The 23,272-nt window shown below is 42.3% G+C and overlaps 2 protein-coding genes and 1 long non-coding RNA gene across 5 annotated transcripts in view; 2 read left to right on the top strand and 1 right to left on the bottom strand.

Moving 5' to 3' along the window:
- Positions 1–11,639, bottom strand: part of LOC310700678 — a 21,922-nt gene extending 10,283 nt beyond the window's left edge. The window contains exon 1 of the long non-coding RNA XR_014522703.1: positions 9,788–11,639. This is a non-coding gene — a long non-coding RNA (uncharacterized lncRNA). The remainder of the gene's footprint in view (positions 1–9,787) is intronic.
- The window catches only part of HOXC9 (homeobox C9), a 14,854-nt gene extending 1,689 nt beyond the window's left edge, over positions 1–13,165 (top strand). Inside the window, exons 1-3 of one of the 3 annotated variants that reach the window (XM_083490496.1) lie at positions 8,363–8,875; positions 9,497–9,709; positions 11,648–12,878. In XM_083490496.1, the coding sequence (XP_083346622.1) occupies positions 8,809–8,875; positions 9,497–9,709; positions 11,648–11,901 (534 nt within the window). In that variant the 5' untranslated portion in view covers positions 8,363–8,808 and the 3' untranslated portion in view covers positions 11,902–12,878. The other 2 variants (XM_083490495.1, XM_083490494.1) reach the window with 2 other exon arrangements.
- A 5,337-nt stretch (positions 13,166–18,502) lies between these two features.
- On the top strand, positions 18,503–23,131 carry HOXC8 (homeobox C8). Its single transcript, XM_083490534.1, has 2 exons — positions 18,503–19,584; positions 21,235–23,131. Exons 1-2 carry the CDS (start codon positions 19,149–19,151, stop codon positions 21,525–21,527), a joined length of 729 nt encoding a protein of 242 aa, XP_083346660.1. The 5' UTR covers positions 18,503–19,148; the 3' UTR covers positions 21,528–23,131.
- The last annotated feature ends 141 nt before the right edge of the window (positions 23,132–23,272 follow it).

Genomic DNA, 23,272 nt, shown 5'->3' with positions numbered 1-23,272 from the left:
TAGAAGGAAGCAGGTTCGCACTAAAGCCCCCCCCCCCTCATCTTCCCCAAGAGTCACCCATTCCAATTCCCTTAACCACATATGGCTACTTATAGACTTAGATGAATTTTGCCGGCTGCTATTGTTTCTGGCCGACGTTGTTGTCAAGGCGGACAAAACGGGGTCCCTCCTTGAGAATTCCTCATCGAATTATTGAGTTGGCTCAAGTTAAGGCCTCGAGAGTTGTCCGAGTGCCACCCGCGAGTGTTCCGGGTGCCCTCTCTCGTTCTTTCTGTGTCTTCCGTATGCGCTGTCTTTGGTTCTTTCGAATGCTTCAGATTTCTGAGAGGATCTAAGAGAAGAATATCTCCAAAGAATATGTGTGGTGACTGATGCTAATATATATGTGTGTGCGCGCTCAATAAACCGGCACGTTGACGGTGATTGGAAGGCTAAAATTACAGCCTAGTAACTTCTATGGCAATCTCCTGTTGCCATATCCTGGCCAGTACTCTGAGTATTAAATCAGATAAGTTATAGCATATTATGTTCCTTGAAGGTGCATTGAAGAACAAAGCAGTAAACGGGGAGCCAAGGCTCGCTCTGTCTCCTTAAGAATCCAAACAGCTCAGGTTTAAAATTTAATAGCCATTTTACATGCTAAAATCCAGGGTGGGCTATCACTTGCAAGAGCTCAAGTCACACTGTAGCTTTCTGAACATAGACTGGAATAGAATCTGCTTTATTTTCACCCAACTGAGGAGATCTGTGAAAGCTAAGTAACTGTTGACTAAAAAACATTGACTCTGCTCAGTTATGTGATTAACAAGTTGTTGCGCTGGTGGTTGATGTTGGGGTGGGGTGGTGGTGGTGGAGAATAGGGATACATTTTTTTAAAAGGAGGGTTGGAGGGGAAAAGAATAGCTATGAGAAGATCACTGTTTCGAGATAAAGGTGTGTATTGTTGTTGTTTTTGCCAATGGAGAGCATAAATGTTGATTTGAGATCAGCAATGCGAAGGTGGCAGTTCCATGAGAAAGGTGCTGTTTTGCTTTGCTTTGTTTATCTATTGCGAAAATGAATGTTGAGTTGAGATTCCTCCAGTTTTATCCTTCTGTATGAGGTTCAGGGTTATCCTCGAAGAAGCCAGGGAGAGGCACCCCCCCCTCCGGCTCTCAAGTAATGCGAAGGAAGCATCCTGAACAAGGAACACAAAGTCATCACATTTGCTGTAATATTTCAGAAGGAATGAATCACTCTTTTATAATATGCTGATTGTACGGTCATTATATGTTTCCCCTAAGCTTGATGAAGAAGGGTTATGAAGATCAGAATTGTCTTTCTAGGGAGGCAAGATGGCAGACTGTATGGCTTATCCCTCCACCCAAATTCGGTTTCGAGTAGGAAACATTTATTTTCAAAAGAGGGCTTTCACCCACCTCGCTGCATCTTTCATTGCAAAGTTCTTGCACTGCTTTTTAATTTTGATGCTTCGATCTCCTTAGCAAACTTTCTGTAGGAGAGAGGAGAGATGAGAGGATCTGATGTTCCTTCGACTTAAGCTAAATCAGCTTTATAATAAGCAAGAGAGAAATTAACGTGGTGGCCATGCAAAGGAGCTTGCATAAGGAAAAAAACAGGCTGGTTTTCGGCTTTTATTAGATGACTGTCTTGGTTTATTATGTTAGATATCCGCCTTTTTAAAAGCATGCAAACGCGCTTGGCTTTGGCTCAAAGTAAACATGGTATGGACAGCGGCTATATTCGATAGCCCCCTCAGGTTGGATACACACAGACATTCCTTCTGAGCTTTAAACGTTTTAATAAGCAGACGTAATACATAAATGCAAAGATTCATCCTTTGCGCTTTGTTACTGTAAATTAGTATTTCAACAGATAAATATGCCTGATCACAGAGACCATAATTATGCTCAACAGTCCTGGGGTAATTGATTGGTCTCACTATTCATTATGTACGGGAAAGTTTCCCCTTCTCTCCATATTAACAATTCTCATATCAGCCCCTTTTTATTTTATAACAGTATGAAGAAGGGTGGTGAGAGGAAAAAAAATCTATCATGCAGTTATGAAGTTTAATTTAACCACCAGCACCCCAATGTACAGAGGGAAGTCTAAAGTAATATATGTTTAATCGACCCAAGTCAAGAAATGTAATAAAAGTTAAATCCTCCCCTACTGTGTTTTTTCTCCTTTAAACGATACTATTAGATCTGGGTGAAAGCGGAGAATTTACAGACTTAAGCATTATTGCACCGAGTTCCTTTATCTCTTATGTGAGAGCATGTGTAATTATGACGATCTCGTGCTGTTTCCTGTACATCTCTCCCTTGACAAAATATTGTTTTGCTCGTTTGCTAAAACGTGCTTGCCCTTTCTGGGGTTTGTTGTTATGCATATAAAATATTAGCAGCTTTCCAGTGTGGGCTTCCAGTGCCGCTTCATTTTTCTTGTGTATGTTGCTGTTATTCTGTGTTTCACAGCAGGTGTAACTTCAAAAGGCTTCTGTCTTTGTGTTTAGACCTACATGCTGCTCTTCCTTGCAATTTAATCGTTTAGTTTCTGAGAGTTTTGAAGGTGCTGGGAACGATGCAAAGATACACCCATCCACATCTGTAGATCAATACATCTGTTAGTATATCTATCAACGTATCTATTTATCCACACAACACATTAACTGGCCACAATCCAGCAACAGCACATACACCTATTGATTTCAATTATTTTCAGCGCTCATTGCCTGTGTTGGATTATGTTTGTGTATAATTCGAATGTCTGCACACATATACGGTGTGTGTGTGCTTGCATTTCTTTTAAGTACGTGTGCATATGCATGCTCTCTGTATATGTGTATAGGTATGTTTGCGTATACAGACAAGGAGTATTGAACAGGAGGTGTATATTTTTAACTGGGGGGGAGCCATTAGTTTGGTAAAGATAATTTAGTTCACCATGTTCGAATATTCCTTCAGTCTGATGGAGATTTGGCACTCTTTCATTGATATTTGTATGTGCGTATAATTTAATCCCCAACAGCCTTCTAGTGATAAATGCAAAGGAATCTCTCCTAGATGTTATGTTTTCTTTTTCCCCACCCCCTGTACGCTTTCGCATAATTACTGCCTCATTTAAATAGTTCCTCGAAACTCCAAAGAACGGTCCAAATTTTTTCATGGAGTACAAGGAAGGGTGGTGTGTGTGTGTGTGTCTGTGCGATGTTTTGTTGGCATGTGACTCTGTGTGTGCGTGGGTTTGTCAAGAGAAAGTTCTTTTTTGCTCAGCCCTAGGGGAGACTGCTGTGCCGAAGGCAGGTATAATGAGGCCTAGCAAAGGAGCCTGTGCGTGGAGCTGCAGCTTGGGGTTGGAATGCGTCCGCCTTCAGTTGAAACTTGCCCTTGTTTGTAAATGCTGCCTTCGCTGCTTAAAGTGCATCTAAGACCTTCCAGTCCTAGCCGGCTCTGCAGCTCCTCGACAGCTCCTCGACAGCCGCTTTCAAAAGCAGACGACGCAACTTTGCATCCTGGAAGTAGCCTTATCTTGTGATGGATATAATTACAGCCTGTCTCGATAGAAAGGAAGACAATCGTGGTGGGGGAGGTATAGAAATATGTTGAGGTGTTGGTTTTGTGGTTATTTTCTCCAGGCACTGGGCTTGGTGAGTCTAGGCTGGCTGTCTTTTTGTATTCGCTGGATTTTGGAAATCTCTTGGCCGTGTGTGTGTTACCCCAAAGATATGGCTCAGGGGACCAACCATTTTATGTCTCGTTTAAATGTTGTTGCCCCCTTGTTGACTCTCGAGAGCCTGTATTATTATCATTTCTTCTTCTTCTCCTCCTCTCCTGTTTTTCTTTTTTTAAAAGACACCACAACACAGTGACATAAATTGGTCCTGAGGTTTAATTGCACTTAAGAATTTATTGTCTTCTGCCTCCACCTCCAAGCACTAAGGAGTCTGGAATCCAAAGTCATAACATCTGACAAAATTCTTAGCAACAAGCAAGGGGGTTGGCTGTGGGGTTGGGGGGGGGGGAGGCCATTAAACAGGTACAAACTCCTCCAGAGTAAGTTTAAATTGAATGTACAGTTTAAGCGGCCTGCTTCTTTCTGTCTTCCTTTACCCTGGGGTTGAATTTAAAGATCACGCCCATAGGAAATAAAGTTAAATACATAATTCCCATCAGTTTACTGGGGGGGGGGGGCGAGGCTGAGGCGGGACACACACGACCCTGACCCTTATATATTTAAGAAATCAAAAGGAAGTCTAATTTTTGCACGGTTAGAGACTATTATTATTATTATTATTATTATTATTATTATTATTACCATAGATTGTAGTGTGTGGCAGAAATTTAACATAGGAGGACATAGGATTTAGGGCTAAAAAGAACCATATAGTCAACATATTTATTGGCAGCATTTTCTCTACAAGGAAAGGCTAAGTGAGAAGGTGGCGGGGAGATGAAGGGGGAAGAGGGTGAGTTTAAAGCAGGACAGAAACGATCGTCTCCAGGAGCAGGAGGGCAAAACTGAGGCCACACCCCGATCCGAAGCGCCTCTACTTAGAAGTAAGCTTCGTTGATTTCACTGCCACTTCCTTCCCAAACCAGCCTGCGGAGGATCGCAAGCTCTTCAAAGCTTGGGAAGGGGAAGGGAGGGGAGAGAAAAAGGGGGTCTCTCCACATGGGGAAACTTCAAGGCTTGACTTTATGCTTAGTTTGCTTTCGCTTATGAAGGGCTGTCAACACTGCGACGCCTTCAGCCTACAGCTGTGGGGGCCTGCAGGAGATGCGAAAACGGTGCGCCGGGAGTTCCCAAGAAGAGGAGAAAAGTGGATTTTTTAATCCGAACTTGACGGTGTTTATTGAACCAAGTGGAAACTCGGAGCGAAGGAATGCGATTTAAGAGACGCCGCTGGTCTGCGTGTCAAGGGTGGCGTGTTTGGTCTGCTAATTCCAGGGCCCTCGCTGGAAGTTTGTTGTTCCAAACCTCTCGTCCTCGGGTTAGCCAGCGACACTATGGGGGACTATTTATAAAAAGCTACGCGGTGGCTCGCCTGCCCCACTTCTTCACAGCTTCCTGGTGCGAATCCAGCAGCTGCTCACTCAGGAGTCCGTGTGTGTGTGTGTGTGTGTGTGTGTGTGTGTGTGTGTGTGTGGCGTTGAAGCCTTGGGTGCCTTAGGCCAGGAGTCGGTCTATGGAAAGGGAAGCGTGGAGTTATGAAGAATACACCAAGGCAGCTAGTGAGCTAGGGCTTCTGTTGGGGGGAGCCAAGCTGGTGGGAAACTTAACGATTTAAACAGGGCTATATAGGGGTTTTAGGCGTGCAGCCATCCTTTGATGGCTGGATTCTCATTACGGAGGCCTTAAGAGGGAGATGGGAGTCGTACTGAGTTCCAGTAATCCAGTTATGTGCAGATAAAAACTGGAGAGGGGGAGAGACTCATGGACAGAAGGAGGGGGTGTTAGGTGATAGTTCTTCAAGTTTCCTTACATACACTACCAAAATGGCGGAAGTGGCCTAGAATATAATGATTTTTTAGTGTCAGGTCTATACTGAAGATCAATAAAACACCAGTCGGGGTCACCCCCCCCTCCCTCTTCATTCACATCACAAATAACGACCTGGGATTTTTATATATCTACTATATAAATATATATGCATGCTGCATATATAAGCACAACTTTTATAATGCATTTTCTTCATCATCATCATCATTCAGCGACCCCCCTTTCCATAGTTAGCTTCTTTCGTCATAAAGGAGACTGAAGAAGCAGACGTGGACCACATTACTGCAGGACTGATTGTCTTCCATCAAAGGGACACGATTTTGATAGAGAGACACTCACTCGTCTGTCGCTGAGACTGAGACGCTGGGCAGAGCGCGTAGAAACGTAGCCATTTAATCTTCTAGGTAAAACTATACCTTTGATGCCAATATGCTCAACCTCTCCGGCTGGGATTCCGTCTCCGAAAGGAGAAATGTTTCAAAACAATCATTTCTTCGCCACAAAGGTCAGCCTAAGTTTTCCCGTGTAGACAGAGAGCCATGGGGGTAGAAGTATCCAAACAGAAGTCTATTTCAGAGGGTCTCTGGTTATATCCTGCGGTTACGCATGCAGTTAAAAACTGATCTGATCCTTCAGTATTAAGGGCATGTCTTCATTTTATCTGTAGACAAACTGCTCCCTTCCCTCGACTTCTAGTTCGACTCCCAGGCGCAGGACTCCTTGAACGAGGAAGGCATTGCACTACAAGTCCTAGACTAGGATCATTGGCTATGAACAACCTGCAACACTGGGGAAAGTTGATTTTCAAAGCGGGGTGTGTGGTGGTTTAAAGTCCTCCTTATAAATAAAGACACCCTTGGCCGTTAGGCTTCATTTTGTGTAAACATTAAAATGCTCCATCGAATAATATTTTAATGACCTTCCTTGTATTAAGTTTAACTACCGTGTTTACTTTTCCACGCCCTTTTCTTTTATAATCCACGATTCTTGATGTGTTAATTACATGTTAGATCTTCTGTCTTTTTGTGGGGGGGGGGGGACGCCGTTGTTCTTTCTATCATTATTTTTCCTCTGAGCAGAAAGTGTATATTTGTGTGAGAGAGAGACAGAGGGAGAGAGAGGGAGAGAGAGTACGTCTAAGCAAACTACCATTCCTTTGCAATATTTATTTTTGTAAAGAAAATTATATTTTCAGTGCAACCCAAGCGAACATTTCATCTTCTCGGCGCATTTCCCTGCATATTCTCCCCTCCCCTCTTCTGAATTTCTGCACAGAGGACGCCTCGAGAAAGGAATAGAAGATGGCTCGGTATTAGCTTTCCTCCGTACGTTCAGAATAAGGAGAAATGAAGTCACTGGAGACTTGTGATTGACAGATAAAATGAACTCAGGAAAGGCCAAAGGACATATTATGCTCCTATAGGAATATTTCCCTTCAAGAAAGTGCTAGGCTGAAAACGGTATGAGCATAGTGGGCAGGAGATGGCTGGTTCAGGTTTCACAGCAAGACTGTTTTCAAATTTGGATTTCTTGGACACACACACACAGAGAGAGAGAGAGAGAGAGAGAGAGAGAGAGAGAGAGAGAGAGGAGTACATTTCTATTTAAAGTGTGCTCCTTATGAAATAAAAAACACTATTTTCTCTACATCAGCTATGGCAGGCTGGTGCACAATGATCAAGAACTCGTGAATTAAGATGCAGTCTGGAATATTTAATCAGCTCCTTCAAGCAACTTCTCCAGAGTCTTTTTTTCAACGGGAGAGGAGGAGAAAAGGGAGAGATTTCTGCAAGGATTTGACTGTGTCTCCTTCCTTCTCCCTACTCTTCAGATTTCCCAAGCAAGGTGCCTAAAACAAACCCACTCCTGCTCCTGTTTGTGTGTGTGTGTAGGGGGACCTGCACACTCTGTGTCGAGTGTAATGTCACTGATGGATACTGCATCCCTCAGGGGCACATGCCCCCTCATCTCTCCTTCTCTGCCCTCTGCCTGTCTCTCTCTCTCTCTGTCTCTCCCTGGAACCTCCATAACCTTCCCTGCATACACTTTTCTTGTGCCTTCCCCCCTTTTGTTGCAAATTTACCGCACCTCCAAGCCGCCTCTGCTGCTATTACATGGGAAATCTTGAGTCCTCTTTGACAATGTAAAAATAAATAAATCCATCTCTTCTTGTTGTGGTGGTTGTTGTTGTTGCTGATGTTATTGATGATGTTGCTATTCTTGTTGCAGTTTTTCCCCCGGGTGTGTGTGTGTGTGTGTAATCCTTTTGCAGATTTCTTCTCCCAGAACAAGCGACCAGCGCCATCCTCCCAGACTTCTAAGGGCACAAGCTCTCTTACCTACTACTTACTCTTCCAAGCAAAGGTTATTACTAAAGCACACGCACATATCAAACACGTCTTCCAGTGAAGTTCTGCAGACGGTTTGGTAAACAAAAAAGTTCCAATGACATTGTTTAAATAATAAGTACAGCAATAAAACCCAAGAAATCAGACCATACTTTAAAAAAGAAAGAAAGCACCTCACACCCTGGCTTGGTCTCTGAACATGCAAAAAGTCCCCCACTCCCAGCTATGCCTTATAAGTGAAACTTACTCGTACAGTTTTATTTAATGAACGACACATTTATGAACAATCAAATGATCCTCGTAAAATTTTTATTGAAGGACATAAAAACATCCACGGCTACTTGCCGAATAATGTAGCCTCTCAGAGAGTACAAAGATGAGAGACACCTTTTTTGTTATTATTTTCCACTCATGCTTTACAAGGTCATCTTCTTCTTCCCAGAAGATAGTTATCTCGTGTGTGTGTATACACACACACACACAAATATATATATATATACACATACGCAAACTTACAAATACATGCACAGTCACATACACATACATATACATAGAAATACCTAGCTGTCTATATTTAGCTATCTATTTATATCTAGATAGATGTAAAGTCAGAGTACATGACCCCAAGATTTCTTGCTGCTAAATAAGCTGACGAATATGCCTCCTAGTACAAATGACAAAAGGTCCTGTAATCAGGTAAAAAAGGAAAAATATATATATAATGCTCATAGCCATTCATGGGCTGGCGCTGGAGAGGGGGTGAGCCGGCAGAGCAACTCTGCTAGGACCTTGAACCGACCCCCCTCCCCCTTTAAAGATATTCCATGTAATGTATCCATTATAGAATACAAGCTGTAGAAGCAAAGAGACCAGACAGAGACAAATTGCGTCAAGAAATAGTTCCTGTGATACCTTGCTACACCAGATACCTTGCAGACTCATTAATAGCAGGGCTATGGAAAAGCCAAGTCGCAGAGCGAGCGAGCCGGCGAGCGAGGGAGTCGCCTTTCAGCTAATGGCACGTAAGAACCAACCGCTGCTAATAACTGCATTATTTCAAGAGTTTTATGAAAACCCAAGACGCATAGGCGCTATTTAAGAAAAAAAATAGTAAGAGGGGAAGGGAAAAGGGAAAAAAAAAGACCTGCGGATTGATCTACACTGTATTTTTGGGTAAATACAATCACGTGAGAGCTGGGAGCCAATGACAAACTAGGAAAGGCTGAAAAAATAATTACCTGCCCTGATTGTTCTATGAGAAGATAAAAAGTACACATACAGTTCATACAATAATCTTATGAATGTAAAAGAGGGGGGAACAATGTCGGCTTCTGGTCCCATAAGCAACTATTATGTAGATTCCTTGATTAGTCATGAAAGCGAAGAACTGTTGGCATCAAGGTTCCCAGCTACTGGCTCTCACCCTGCAGCAGCTAGACCTTCAGGACTAGTACCGGAGTGCGCAGATTTTCCATCCTGCAGCTTTGCCCCCAAACCGGCCGTTTTTACTACTTCGTGGGCTCCCGTGCATTCCCAGTCGTCCGTGGTCTACCACCCGTACACCCACCAGCCTCACATTGGAACTGACACCAGATATATGCGCACTTGGCTGGAGCCTATCTCCGGCGCTGTCTCTTTCCCAGGTTTTCCAGCCAGCAGCCGGCACTACGGGCTTAAGCCCGACGCCTTCCACGGCCGCAGGGACTGCGGACCGGTGGATGGACGTAGTTATCCGGATTATATGTACGGATCCCCGGGAGATCTCAGGGACAGAACCCCGCAGACTATTCCCTCCCCGGAATCTGAGGCCATCGCTTCCAACAAACACAAAGAAGAAAAGACCGAATTGGACCCTAGTAAGTCGAAGTCATTCTTGTTTACAACCGGGAGAGCATTACAGCCCTCCTGCACAGTACTCAATAAAAAGGAATTACCTTGCTGTTTAGAATTCTTGGCATCCTTGCCTTGAAAACTCCAACTGGACAGGCTTAAAAACCTGACTTAGAAGATCATAAGGGCAGCTTGTAATTTGTTTGGTTTAGGGGAAAGAGGGGCGGGAGGAGAAGGGAGTTGGGGGGATCTCTTCTGTGGTGATGGTGATGATGCTCGTTATTATTTTGTTTCCTCACTTTGGAGAATCCACTTGTTTGATAAAATATTCATAACCTCTCCCATGCCCTCTCTTCTTTGCCCTCCCTCGTTCGTACTTTTCGAGGAACGGGTCTGGCTAGCGAAAGAGTTTGGGCATGTGCGAGGGGAAAATAGCATGGATATGCATTTATTTATTTTCCAAAGGGAGGTCGGTAGGCATGATTCATAAAATCTTTGCACCAAGGCAAAAGAGCATGCCCTGGCTGGTAGTGGTGGGAGAGAAGGAGAAAATGAGTGCAGATTATGAAAAGCGAAAGATTTGGACTATGAGAAGTGCAAATAACCAGCTATAATTTAATAAATGGAAGGGGTAATCTTTAGAAAGAACAGTGGACCACGTACATTTTTGTGTGGGGGGGTTATACAGTTCAACGTGCTAGGGAAAGAAGTAAAAGAATAAACGCCCTTGAACACTGACAAAAGAGTAGATCTAGGGGAACCCAAGGATTTGTGCATTGCTAGCTTTAAAAAGTAATAATTCTTCTGCACAGTAAAATGTTCACTTCCTAGTGGCCATATGCCATTGAAGTGTGGGTGATTGTTTCTGGGCAATGAGGAGTCAAGGCACAGCATGCAAAATATATGCCAGGAATTAATACCTGTTTGTGTGTATATTCTGGATGTCCCTGTGTGCATTTTTGTGCTCATATACACAGAGACGCTCACATGCACACACAGCACAATATCATACCCATGCCAGGTGTTTACAAAGCCTTCAGGCCTAACAATCTGATCAAATGCTGGTACAGTTTAATCCTGGTAACTTCTGTGTCTTTGTGCCATGTCAGCACAGAGGCAGAAGTATGTGCGCTTTGTGTGTGCATATGTGTGTATATACACACACATACACAGTGCTATGGAGGGAATGCAGCTAATGAAGTTGTTTAAGTAGCCTTGAATCAGGAGCATATTTACTGAGTCCAAATCTCACAAAAAGAGGAAGTCTAAGTTATGACTTCCCCCTAACAACGATAGAAGGAGGTTTAGTATAAAATAAGGTGCTTTGGGAATGAGAGGGGAAAATATTTTTCTTGGAGTCAGTAGACTTATCCTGGGGCATTCTGAAGATATTAAAAAAATGCCAGCAGTTCCATCAGTGGGAAGGTTATAGAGAGGGAATTGGAGAGTAATGGTTGTAAACAGAGTTTATGGGCCTGTGAAGTGGTGTGAATTTTGACTCTTTATGACTGTGTTCTTGGATTACTCCTACTAGTGTTCATGTGCAGGAGTATAGTGTTATTGTTATTATTAAACTCATTGCTCCAGTTTTTCTTTTAAACTGCAACATGCTGGAGACAATGATCGCTTAGCTGAAAACAGTATAACAGTCGGAAGCAGAATGCAAAGTTGTTCCACCAGAAATCATTGAGAACTGTCTCATTGCCGTTAACGTTGATGTGCAGTGCACCTTCACGTTCTATAAAAGAATACACACGCCCTTAAACTATCCTGAAGGTCACTTCAGATTTGATCGGATCATGCTGCCAAACAGAGGGGACTTTTTAAAAAACAAAACAAACCCCCGGAAGAAGAATAAATGGATGGACCCGGATCTGTGGGGTCCACCAATTTCAGTTAATGTTATATATTTACACATACAGACACAAACATATGTTTAAACTGCCGAACTGTTTCTTTTCCAGACAATCCCGTGGCAAATTGGATTCATGCGCGTTCTACAAGGAAGAAAAGATGTCCCTACACGAAGTATCAAACGCTGGAATTGGAAAAGGAGTTTTTGTTCAATATGTACCTAACACGGGACCGCCGTTATGAAGTGGCCAGGGTTCTTAATCTCACGGAGCGCCAGGTCAAAATCTGGTTTCAGAACAGGCGAATGAAAATGAAGAAAATGAACAAGGAAAAAACCGATACTAGTAAAGACCAGCAGCAGTGAAATTGGCCGAGTCTCTCCAAGCCAATGGAGAAACCGAGGCGCTGGGTCTTCCTTGGGGTTCGAAGTGTTTCTGACTTTTTTCCGTGTGCTGATGAGTGTTTAGAATTAGTTAAACACAGCAACCATTCTGGAGCAAAAAAGACATAAAAGAGTGCTTTTATAAGAAAAAAAAATAAAAAACCTACGACTAAAAATAAACATTTTCTTTTCTTTTCAGAAAACAACAAAGTACTTGAAATTTTTTTTTAAAGTATTTTATTTCGTAAGTTAAATTTATCCAGTGGTTTTTTTTTCTAAATAATTATTATTATTTCATGACGTCGTGGCTGCATATTTTGTACAAAAGGAAAGGAAAGGTGGGGGGAAGAAGAAGAAAGGAAAATAAGAGGGGGTGATCGCTCAAACAATGTTTCTGTCATCGTGTTGAACGTTTCTGGTGTACTTATTTGTGTCTTCTATGATTGTCACAGAACCGTTCTGTAATGCTGTTATGTTTTGCTATAGTAGAGCAGCTCTCTGTAAATATATACCTAACGTCACAAAAAAAGAGGAAAAAACCAACCTTTGATAGTCGAGGTGTCTTTTTTTATTATTATGATTATCTTTTAAACTCTCTTGGAGAAATCACACCTTACCCACCCACCCCGAACTTCCACATGGATTGCTGGAGTGGGAGGTAGAGAAAACCTTGCATTGGATTCTCAAAGTTATCTTCGGAAAATACGTCCCTGGAATTAACAGTCTCTTAGAGAGAGAGAGAGAAAACTGTTGGAAAAATGCCCTCTTTCAGGAAGTCCGATAGGATAGTAAAATAATAGAGCTTCCGCTCACAACATACTCCCCCCCATCTCTTTCTCTCTCTCTCTTCCCTCCCGCCCCCCAATTCCATATATCTATATCTGTCTATATAGTGGTAGGCTCATAAAAAGAGACATTTGGGTAAGGGTGAGTGTGTACTGCACATTTTAGTCTAGGGTAATTAATTGTACTAATTTATGGCCTCGGGCAATCAAACTATATGTACGAGATTAAATACGTGTGAGCAGCATTTGCTCATGCAACAGTCTTACTTTTTGTTATCTATCCGAGACAAGACTATTAGAACTCTTTGGGATTATCAATTAAGTGCCAAAAATACGTTACTGTGTTGCTTGGGGCCCCAGTTATCCTATTACTTTCGGGTGTAATGTATCAAGAAAACAACAGTCAATGGTTTGTTCGCATTAGTGCAGATGGTGAAAGGATGAGAATTGGGAGATGGTAATAGTTTACGCCAAAAGAAGTTTTTTTTTCCTTTGCTTGTTTTTTAAAGGATTAAGGAAGTCCAGTTGAGGACTGGAAGATTCTCCTTCCAGCCCCTCTGTAAAGAAACAAGTTTCTGGACAAAACGCTTTCCTTCACTTCCACAGGCTAGCAGAAGGCAAATCTGTGAGTGTTAAAAAATCAGATTGTTTGCACTGCGTAAGGACGAGTTAAGTGACACGAGGTGGATGGAGGCGGGGGGAGGCAAGGGATTTTCGTTTTCCTTTTTTTTTTTAAGGGTCCATTTTATCCTTCCCTACGAATGGATGTTTCCGAAGGTCCTTTCCAAAGCTTGCTAAATGAAAGACCAAGGGATAACAAATGAGGAGACAGGAGACGTCTCAGCATAACAACTTGTTATGAGGTCCCTTTCTTTAATGAAATGAGTCCAGCACTGTTTTAATCTTTCTAATGATAAACAGATCGTTGCGGGAGGGAGGCCGGGTAGGGAAATCGCGGCTTGGGGTTTGCCCAGCCGGATCCAACCTTCTCAAGGAACGAACGAACGAATAAATAAATAAATACAAATCTGGAAGCCATTATACCCGCTGATGTCATAAAACATTTCTTTCGCAAAGCTTCTTTCATTAGATACCGGTTTGTGGCTTGCTTTATTTATTTATTTATTTATTTATTTATTTATTTATTTATTTGCTTGCTTACGAAGGCGAAAGGAGCTTTTACACACACACACACACACACACACACACACACACACACACACACCCCTGATAGGCGGAAGAGAATCGCTAACAAAATCTGTTTTTGCCTTCATCCGCTGATGTTCTTCAAGGTACAGCCGGGGGTGTGGGTGGAGGGGGGGGGGCAGAGATTCAGGATGAGCAAGAACATTGCTAAAAGCCAACCTTCCACCCAGTGATGACCGTTTATTATTTCCCCACTTTTTAAACTTCCCGAGCAGTAATCATGATAAGAATAACGATAACTACTATGGCAATTGTTTTTAGATTTGTGCGTCTGTGGTGAGGGAGAACAAAAAGGAAACAATCTCCATAATCTCTCTCTCTCTCTCTTCATTTCTCTCTCTCTTTCTGTCTACCACCACCTCGGTGACAGACTTGCGGCCCACCGAGAGGCCGTTTTATTAACTTTGATCCTTCACCATGCTTGTAGAACCTTCCAGTTCCACCAGACCTCATTTTCAAGATTACTAAAGATGCAGTCTCTTTCACCTTTCTCTCTCCCTCTCCCACCTCTCCCTCCCTCCCTCACCCCACCCCTACCCTGACAGACTTCAGCAGGGCTGAACTCCCATTGGAGCTAATGGGGACGAAAAGAATGTAAGTTATGCTTCCTTTGTCTCCATAAGACTGTTGTTCTCCTCTCCCCCCCTCCCCGCCTCCCATTGCTTTCTTCTGACTTGCTTTGTGTGCGGCTTTAATGGAAGAATACAGTTATAGTTCATGTGCAAGTCTTCTGCCAAAAATCCAGGATGATGCTTGGTGTGTGTGTGTGTGTGTGTGTGTGTGTGTGTGTGTGTGTGTGATATATGTATGTGTGTAAACACACACACACACATACATTTCAGAGTCAGATAGAGTCCTGCTCTTTGCAAGTTTACTCAAAAGTCAGCTCCCCCTGAACACAATGGCGCTTGCTCTCAAGTAAAAGCGCATAGGATTGTAGCCTTAGCAGTAGAGAAGATCAAATCGTTCACTTGTGTTTCAAATTCTGTCCAGGCTTCCAGTCCAAAGGAGTCGCTTCGCCAGGCGTGGTTAGCGCATTATTTTCTAAACAAAGACAAGATTCCAGCAACACCACCTTTTTCCTGCAGATGCCTTCTTCTCTGTGAATTCTTCATATTTTTGTGTTTATGCACACTCTATCTATCTATCTATCTATCTATCTATCTATCTATCTATCTATCCTGTAATGTATATGTGTGTGAAACAGAAAGGGCTCTCATCTTCAGCTTAAAAAACGTCTCCTTTGTAGTCGACACAAAAAGGACAGGATACAGCAGCTTTGAAAGCAACCCATAGGTACATTTCCGCAGCCCAAAAATGCCAGTTTTACAGCTCTGTTTGTCTCACTGCTGGGTGCACTGAATAGAATTGAACAAAACAGGACCACAGAACCGGCTAGACGTCTGGCCTTAATTGTTTTATGGTTTAAATAAGGTGGGTGCTCTTCTCTTTGAAACCGGATTATTGGAATGTTTTGTCTACCAGCAACAAACAACAGACGCGCACACACACATACACCCCCATTATAGCCCCCCCCTTTCCTTGGCAGAGGAAGGAGAGATAGGGGGCATGCAGGGGGGTGCCTTTTAAAACTGGGAGCGGCGTGAGGTGGGGGAGGTTAGCAGGAGAGATGATAGAAACTGCTGCATTTCGCTTGCGTACGGACTGTGTCCATGTGCACGCGCATGTGTGTGCACTGTTGTCGTTGTTATGGTGATGGGTATTTTTAGGGTTTGTGGAGGGAGGGGGGAACATGAAAAACGGGGTAATGTCCTGCCATTATTACAACACACACACGATTATGTATATAAAACCACCCAAATCTGATTTCGGTCCCTTATTGACTGAATGATGGATGAAGATCTTGATCATCACATTCAATATGTTTTTATTCACCCCACATTATGTAAAATCAGATTTTGTTTCGTTTTTGTTTCCTTTTGGACATAAGTGGATGCATGGTACTGGAGGGGAATGGGGGTTGTAAAAAGAGCGCGGTGATTGATGATGGGAGATCTTTCTCCATTTCTGTTTTGTTTTTGTTTTGTGTTGTGTTTTTTTTTGTAACTGAAAGGTTATGTTTTGAAGACGCGTGCCTTGGGGAGAGCTGGCGCAAGATGGCGCTGTTGCTCAATCTTAGAAGCGATTAGCTGATTTCCTTACAAAGCCTGCAGTTCGCACCTTTAGGCCTCTCAGAGATTGTAAGAAAAACAGACCTCAAGAAATAAGTATATACAACGCCTCTCACCTGAGACTCCCGGCTATGGTTTGCAAAATAATGTCAATTCTGAGTTGGAGCAGAAACACGCTTTTTCTTATTTAACTGAACCTTTTAGATACAATAAATGTTGAAAATGGATTTGCATAGCTCTCCACAATCATAGACGCAATACATATATGCAGTGAAAAAAGGAATATTCAGTTCATCGACAGCTTGTCAAATATATCAATCCTCTGCCAGAAAAATCTATTTTATGTGTTTTTCTTTATTAAAGTCAAGATACAGTTGAATTAAGAAAAGCGATCACATTTTAAGTAGCAGAAGCTTTGTGTATGGAATAAGAACAGTACGTTTTGAAAATAAAGATAAGAACCACAATGGACAACACAATCGGTTATACCACGCTAGTTATGAAATATTGTAGTTCGCACGCACGCACACATATACATGTAAAACTCCACCATGAACAAGAAGCTTGGCGTTTTCTATGCATCTTATATGACAAAATGATGATTTTCTTCCAATAAAAGAACTGTATCTAGCGGAATTGTATCAAAATACTTTTCTACGTGAAGATTATCGGTCTCGTCGCTGCATTTTCCTCTGTTGACTCTCACAAACGCCTCTATTTTCTTCCTTTATGTCCTAGTTCAGTTGCAAATGCTATTTTTTCATTCTTTAATTTTTTTAAAAAAGATCTGCATGGTGGATGATGTTGGAAAACATTTTACCAACTTTCTGCCTTTCCATCAGCTGCTTAAAAATGTTCAAGAACATGTACGGTAAAACCTGAATTTACATGTCCTGACACTGAACACATTTCAATAAGGGGAAGGTTTGGCCACTGGAATTTTAAAACTCGGAAGCAATATTGATCACTGTCCTTGAGCAAGAATCCTATTGACTCTGAGCCGTATCTGCCAATTAAGCGAAGGTCTAACCCATTCAGTTGTTACATGTGTTGGAAAGAAAGAAAGAATCTATTTATTTTATTTGGTAAGCCTTGGTTAAGTCTTGCCCTCCTCCTTTGTTGGGAGAGGGGAGAAATTACAACCTGGGGACAGACTTTTGTTGTTGAAATTAGACAAAGGAAAGTAAGAAGTAAGGCTATATAAGTTAACAAAGGTGGGGGGAGGCAAAATATGTCCATTGATTTGTTTCCAAGAGTGTTTTACGGTTTTGTACGCATTAGAACAGTTGGGATTTCCTCAATTCTGGTTTTCTCCACCCTCTGAAATTCATTTACTTGCCATTTTCTGGGGAAAGGGAGGGGGAGGGAGAAAGAAGAAACCCAGTAAGAGATTTTGAGAGGGGAGAAGGGGATTGCTGATGAGTTTATGAAAGGGCCATGGGAACAGCTAATTTATAGAAGTGTGCCTGATTCTTGTCTTGTTTAAGAAGCTCCCCCCCCCTCCGCCAGCCTCGCAAAGAAAGAAAGAAACCAGCCCAGGAAATATTAATTTGCAAAGTTTAGAAGAAGGGGAAAGCTGCTGGTTTTATGCTTCTGTTTAATAGCCTGGGTTCTTTAATGCAGTCGTAAAAAAGAATGTGAAGCCTCCCACCCAACGGAAAGTATTCAGCCAATGGTCACTCTGGAGTGGAGAAAGTATATGGGGGGGGGCAGGAGAGATGTTTGAAATACATGGATACTACATACGACTACATGCATAAGACATGCGAACAATTACCCAGCGTTTGGTAAAAGCGACGGGGGTAGGTAGATAGATCCTACATTCTGCCACACTAGAAAAAAAACCCCAGGAAACCTTCATATCCTGTGGACCTTCTGTCTCCCTCCGCCCCACTTTCCCAACTACTTGGACGAGACATTTCCTGTGGGCAGGGGATACTTATTTCCTTCAAATGACGCCTTCCAGTTATTTTGCAGATGGGAAGATTCAACCATTGGTCCAAAGACAAAAAGAAAATATAAACATATTATTTCTACAATCTTTATTTGTTTAAAAAGCACACACACACACAAAAAAAAAATACATAGAAAGGGCATTTATAGCCAGCTAAGATACTCTAGGCTCCCTATGTTCTTTTCCTCAGTCTATCTCTCTGTGTTTTAAAAGAGGGGTTTGCTCTCCCCCCCCCGCTAATCATAACACCCCCTAAGAGTGACAGACACATAAATAAGGACAGTTCCATTGCTAGAGTTGGGGAGGGGGTTGAGTTTTGGAGGGGGGTTCCCCCTTGATTGTCATCATAATAAGGCCTCCTGAAGCTACCCGGTGTTTATTTCTGCCCCTCCCCCCAAAATTGATCCGGGTTGGCGTTTTATACCTATTACCTGTTGAAGTAACCTAAATTGACCTCGCTGGCGCATGTATTTGCTCAGATAAGTGAAGAGGCTCCGTAGCATGGGGGGGGGGGGGAGAAAAGGAGCACCTAAGGGTATTACTGCGCACCTTTCATAACCCTGCTCCATTCACTAGATATGAGGGTGTGTGTTGTGTGTGCGTGTGTGTGTTTTCTCTCTTCCCCCTATCCTCCTTCTGAGGGCTGATTATTTCACCTCCCCGTCACCCCACGAACCCCCCGATTTCCTTGTCATTTTCTTCCTAGCCTGTCTTAGTGTGGTGGATTGATGAATCCAGATCGCGTGTGAGAGCAAGCGAAAGAGAGAGAGAGAGAAAGAGAGAGAGAGCGCCTCACCACCGGGATTTTGAGGAATTTGCCTGTGGTGTTAAAGGGAAGGGAAGAAGTAAGAGAAACTGAGAGAGAGCTCTACCTATCGACGGATATAAGAGAAGTCAAGAGCATTAGGCATAAGCAGCCATACCCACTCAGGCACTATGAAACGTCTTTGAGAGAGCGAGAGAGCGCGCGCATTAAAAAAAAAAAAAAAAGAAGGCACAACCAGCCACTAACCAGGACTTTGCAGAGTCCAGAGAGAGCGAGAGCGAGAGTCCTTAGCACTGATCTCTTTATAGAATTAAAGACTTTTTTTTTTTTTTTGGTGGTGGTTGGTGGTAAAAGGTTGGTTTCCTCCTTCCTTTCATGCGAGAGCCATGAGTTCCTACTTTGTAAATCCTCTTTTCTCCAAGTACAAAGGCGGCGAGTCTCTGGAACCAACTTACTACGATTGCAGATTTCCACAAAGTGTAAGCAGAAGCCATGCTCTCGTGTACGGTCCGGGCACCACGGCTCCCGGCTTCCAACACCCTTCACACCACGTCCAAGAGTTCTTCCACCACGGAACCTCCAGCATCTCCAACTCGGGATACCAGCAAAATCCTTGCGCCCTGGCGTGCCACGGAGACGCTTCTAAATTCTATGGATACGAAGCCCTACCCAGGCAATCGCTTTATGGTGCCCAGCAAGAGGCGGCCGTGGTACAATATCCTGACTGTAAATCCTCTTCCAACAGTAACTCTAGCGAGGGACAAGGGCATTTAAATCAAAATTCTTCTCCCAGTCTCATGTTCCCATGGATGAGACCTCACGGTTAGGACCATTTTTTTTCTCCTTCCTCCTTAAATGTGTTCTTTTCTATTTAAGCAGAGAAAGAAAGAAAGGGTTTTAGGGAACGGGGGGAGGGCGGGGGGGGGGAATCTGTATTTTGGAGAGACAGGCAAAGGCAGATAGATAAATAGTGGGGTTGGTTGCAAGAATGTTTCTTCTTCCTGTTTCGGGAGGGGGTATATATATATATATATATATATACGGTAAACAAGGCTGGAGCTGGCTTTAAAAGGCAATAAGGTGATTTCTGGGTTTAAATCACAATAAAGTAAAACTTTTTAAAAAATAGCTTGCCTCCAGGAGAGCAGTAAGATACAGCTCCCACGAGGTTATTAGCATGTTGATAATACGATGCCCCCCCCTCTCTAAAAATGTCATATAGCTTTTCCTAACTGTTTGACGTCTTGGGCTAAAAGGTGAGCTTTAATAATAATAAAATATCGCTGGAGATCATTTGAATATTTCGAGAGATATTTAATATTTAAAGTGTAAACTTTGAAGGGCAACTTTGTTCACAATTTTTGGTTTTAAGGAAAAGACTTAAGAACACTTAGAGATGATGGTGATGATGGTGTGGTGATAATAATAATAAGAATAATAATAGCAACAATAATAATTATGGTGACAGTAGCAGTAACGACTCTACAAATTGCTGTATTAAAAGTAACTTTACTGAAAGGAGTGGTGCCAAAATGCCCACAGAATTCTCTAATACTCTGCTCTGCACAAGTTTCACCCTCTTAGAATGTGGCTCAGAAGGCTTTTTAATTCAAAACACATGAAGGCTCATTTGTTTGTTTTTAACTGGGAAATTAAAGGACAGCTTTAGCTATAACCCCCCTTCTTTAAAACACAGTTGTGTAAAGATGTCTCAGAAAGGCTTCAGATCAGACATATAACACGGAGCAGAAGATTAGAAGTTATTGTTATGATTGACGATTCTGACTTCCAGGCAAGCCTCTAATAAAAATCTCGATAATAAAAAAAATGGGGGAGGGATGGTTGTTGTTGTTTAAAAACAACAACAGCAACAACAGCAACAACAACAGCAGCAATCTCGTATGTAAAAGATAACACTATATACACACGGTGGTATTTTACTATAATTATTGTTGCTGGGTTGGCTTTGAGTGCCTTTTCAACGTTTGTATATATGTTGCTACAGCCATGCATATGGATGCCTAAATAGACACACAGAAAGCAGCAGCAGAGTCCAACCCACCCACCCCCAAAAAATTAAAACTGAAAGAAACGGTAGTGGAATACCTATCCTGAGGGTTACTAAGGAAAACCGAGAAACAAGGAAGTATTTTTTTTTAAAGTGCATTTGCACTAGGAAGTCAAAAGTAAATTTTGCACACAGACAGGGGAGGAGGAGGGGAAGGAATGGGTGGCAGGAGGTCTCCCTTGGAACTCCGATTCCTAAGGTAATTTTATTTCAATATATGTTTTCTTCCATTTGACTGTTGGAATGCTAGAAGGGGCTGTAGGAGGTGGGAGACAGACAGTGGCGAGGGGAGTGGGTGGGTGGGAAGTGGTCTGTTGTCATTAGGAGACATGAAGGCAGAATCAAAGCGAAGAGAAGAGACCCTAACAAGTTATTTGTTGTTGTTGTTGTTGCCTGTTCAACAGCTCCCGGAAGGCGCAGTGGCAGGCAGACTTACAGCCGGTATCAGACCTTGGAGCTAGAGAAGGAGTTCCTCTTCAACCCCTATTTGACACGGAAGCGGCGTATAGAGGTCTCTCACGCCCTGGGACTGACAGAGAGGCAAGTCAAGATCTGGTTCCAGAACAGGAGGATGAAATGGAAGAAAGAGAACAACAAGGATAAACTCCCCGGAGCCAGGGACGAGGAGAAGACGGAGGAGGAAACTAACGAGGAAGAGGAAAAAGAAGAAGAGGAAAAAGAAGAAAGCAAGGACTGATCTCTCCCAGCTCCTTGAAGTCCTCGTTTTATGGCAGATGATAAATCGAGATGTTTACGACGGTCATTCGCTTTTATAGAGTATAGAATGGAGAGACTCACACACAACAGTAACTACCTGTCAAAAGAGTTGTAGCTCCCCCTTTTTATTGTCATAGGACTTCCCTTAGTTCCCCCCTTCCTTATAGCAGCATTTTTTAAAAATAATAATAATAATTTTAACTTTTTAAAAACAAAAACATTTTTTTGTGTTTGGCTTCCAGTGAAATTACTATAGAACAGGACTGACTTACAGATCCAGTCCTAAACCCAGCACTATCTATTTCCAGACGAATGGACCTCTTCGCCATCACCACCACCAGCAGTGACCCCACCCCCTTCTGCTCCTTGCTTTATTCTAGTTGTCAGCAAATACAAGGATCTTATATATTTATTTGGGATAGGAAGGACTCCTATTTCTTCTCGACCAGGTTTAACCACCTCCCCAAGTTTAATAATATAAAAGGTAAAGGGAGGGAGGGAGGGAATGTATGAAAACGCTTTATGCTTAGTCTTAACTTTAAAACAAACAAACATCCCTATCTACCTATGTGCCCTTCTTACGCCAAGGTCCATTTCTTATTTTTAACTTTTAGCTGTGTCAAACAATAGCTACTAAAGGACAATTTCTTCTTGGAAGATGGAGGCTTGACACATGCCTGAAGACAGCACCACATGCTTATTAGTTATCTATGAATATATCTGTATGTTCTGTCTACCTATATACGCCCTGCGGTTTGGCAGGAAGAAGCTATAGCATTAGGCATTTTGGCTTGGAAGGAAGCCCCAGCCAAATCAATGGGACTTACGTTTGAGGAAACATGCTTAGGATAGCTGTGAAGGACACGGAACCACCTAATGAATTTTCTGGGTGTTGTTTACTATATTACTCGTGTGAGCGCTCGAAATTCTTAACATACTACCTAATGGGAAACCTGCAATAATCATCTATTAGCAACAAGGTGGGGGCTTACACATACTTAAAATAAAAAATAAAAAAACTTGTTCGAATCATTTTAAAGAGGAGTTGTGTATTGCCCTAATGCAAGCTACTAAGTAGCAGAAAATAATAATAATAATGAAAAAGAAAAAAGAAAAAAAGAAAAATACAAAAAACACATTGTAATGTATCTTATCACTACCTATAGAAGGAGTCATGCTTTGAAAGTATTTGTAACGCGGTTTTGTTGTCGTATGTTGCTGCTTATTTTCTCTTGGAAAAAAATAATTCCCAACAACTGAAACTGCCTAGATAAGAACGCACAGTATTGTATTATTTTATTGTGCTTATAATGTAGTTTAGGACTTAAATTGCACTGAATGTATAGTTATCTATTTGTCTTGACTTATCTGTTAATGCAACATGCTCGAATTACACACACACACACACTCACACACACAAAAACACACACACTTGTCATTGTTTTATGTAAGCCATCGTTCTCTGCGTGTTCAAAACTCTGAATGTAGCAATTTCTGCCAGAAATCCAATTCTGGCGACCGTGGATTTGTATTGTATACGTGAGTCATTACGTAAATAAACAATAAAAATTGAGGGGAAGAAAAGGATTGTGGCTTTTTGAGCAGTGTGCCAGTTTTTTAAATCCACACCCACTGACTCAGGAGGTCTTGGCAGAAGCCCCTGGACGATTCATACGTTCAAGTTACTTAACAGTTCAAAACCAAGACTCAGGCTTTTCACTTCCA

Source organism: Podarcis liolepis (genome assembly GCF_965112155.1).
Source record: "Podarcis liolepis genome assembly, chromosome: 2".
In the NCBI taxonomy this organism is placed as follows: domain Eukaryota; kingdom Metazoa; phylum Chordata; class Lepidosauria; order Squamata; family Lacertidae; genus Podarcis; species Podarcis liolepis.
Note: the sequence above shows the minus strand (reverse complement) of the source record. Positions and strands in the feature narration are given on the sequence as shown.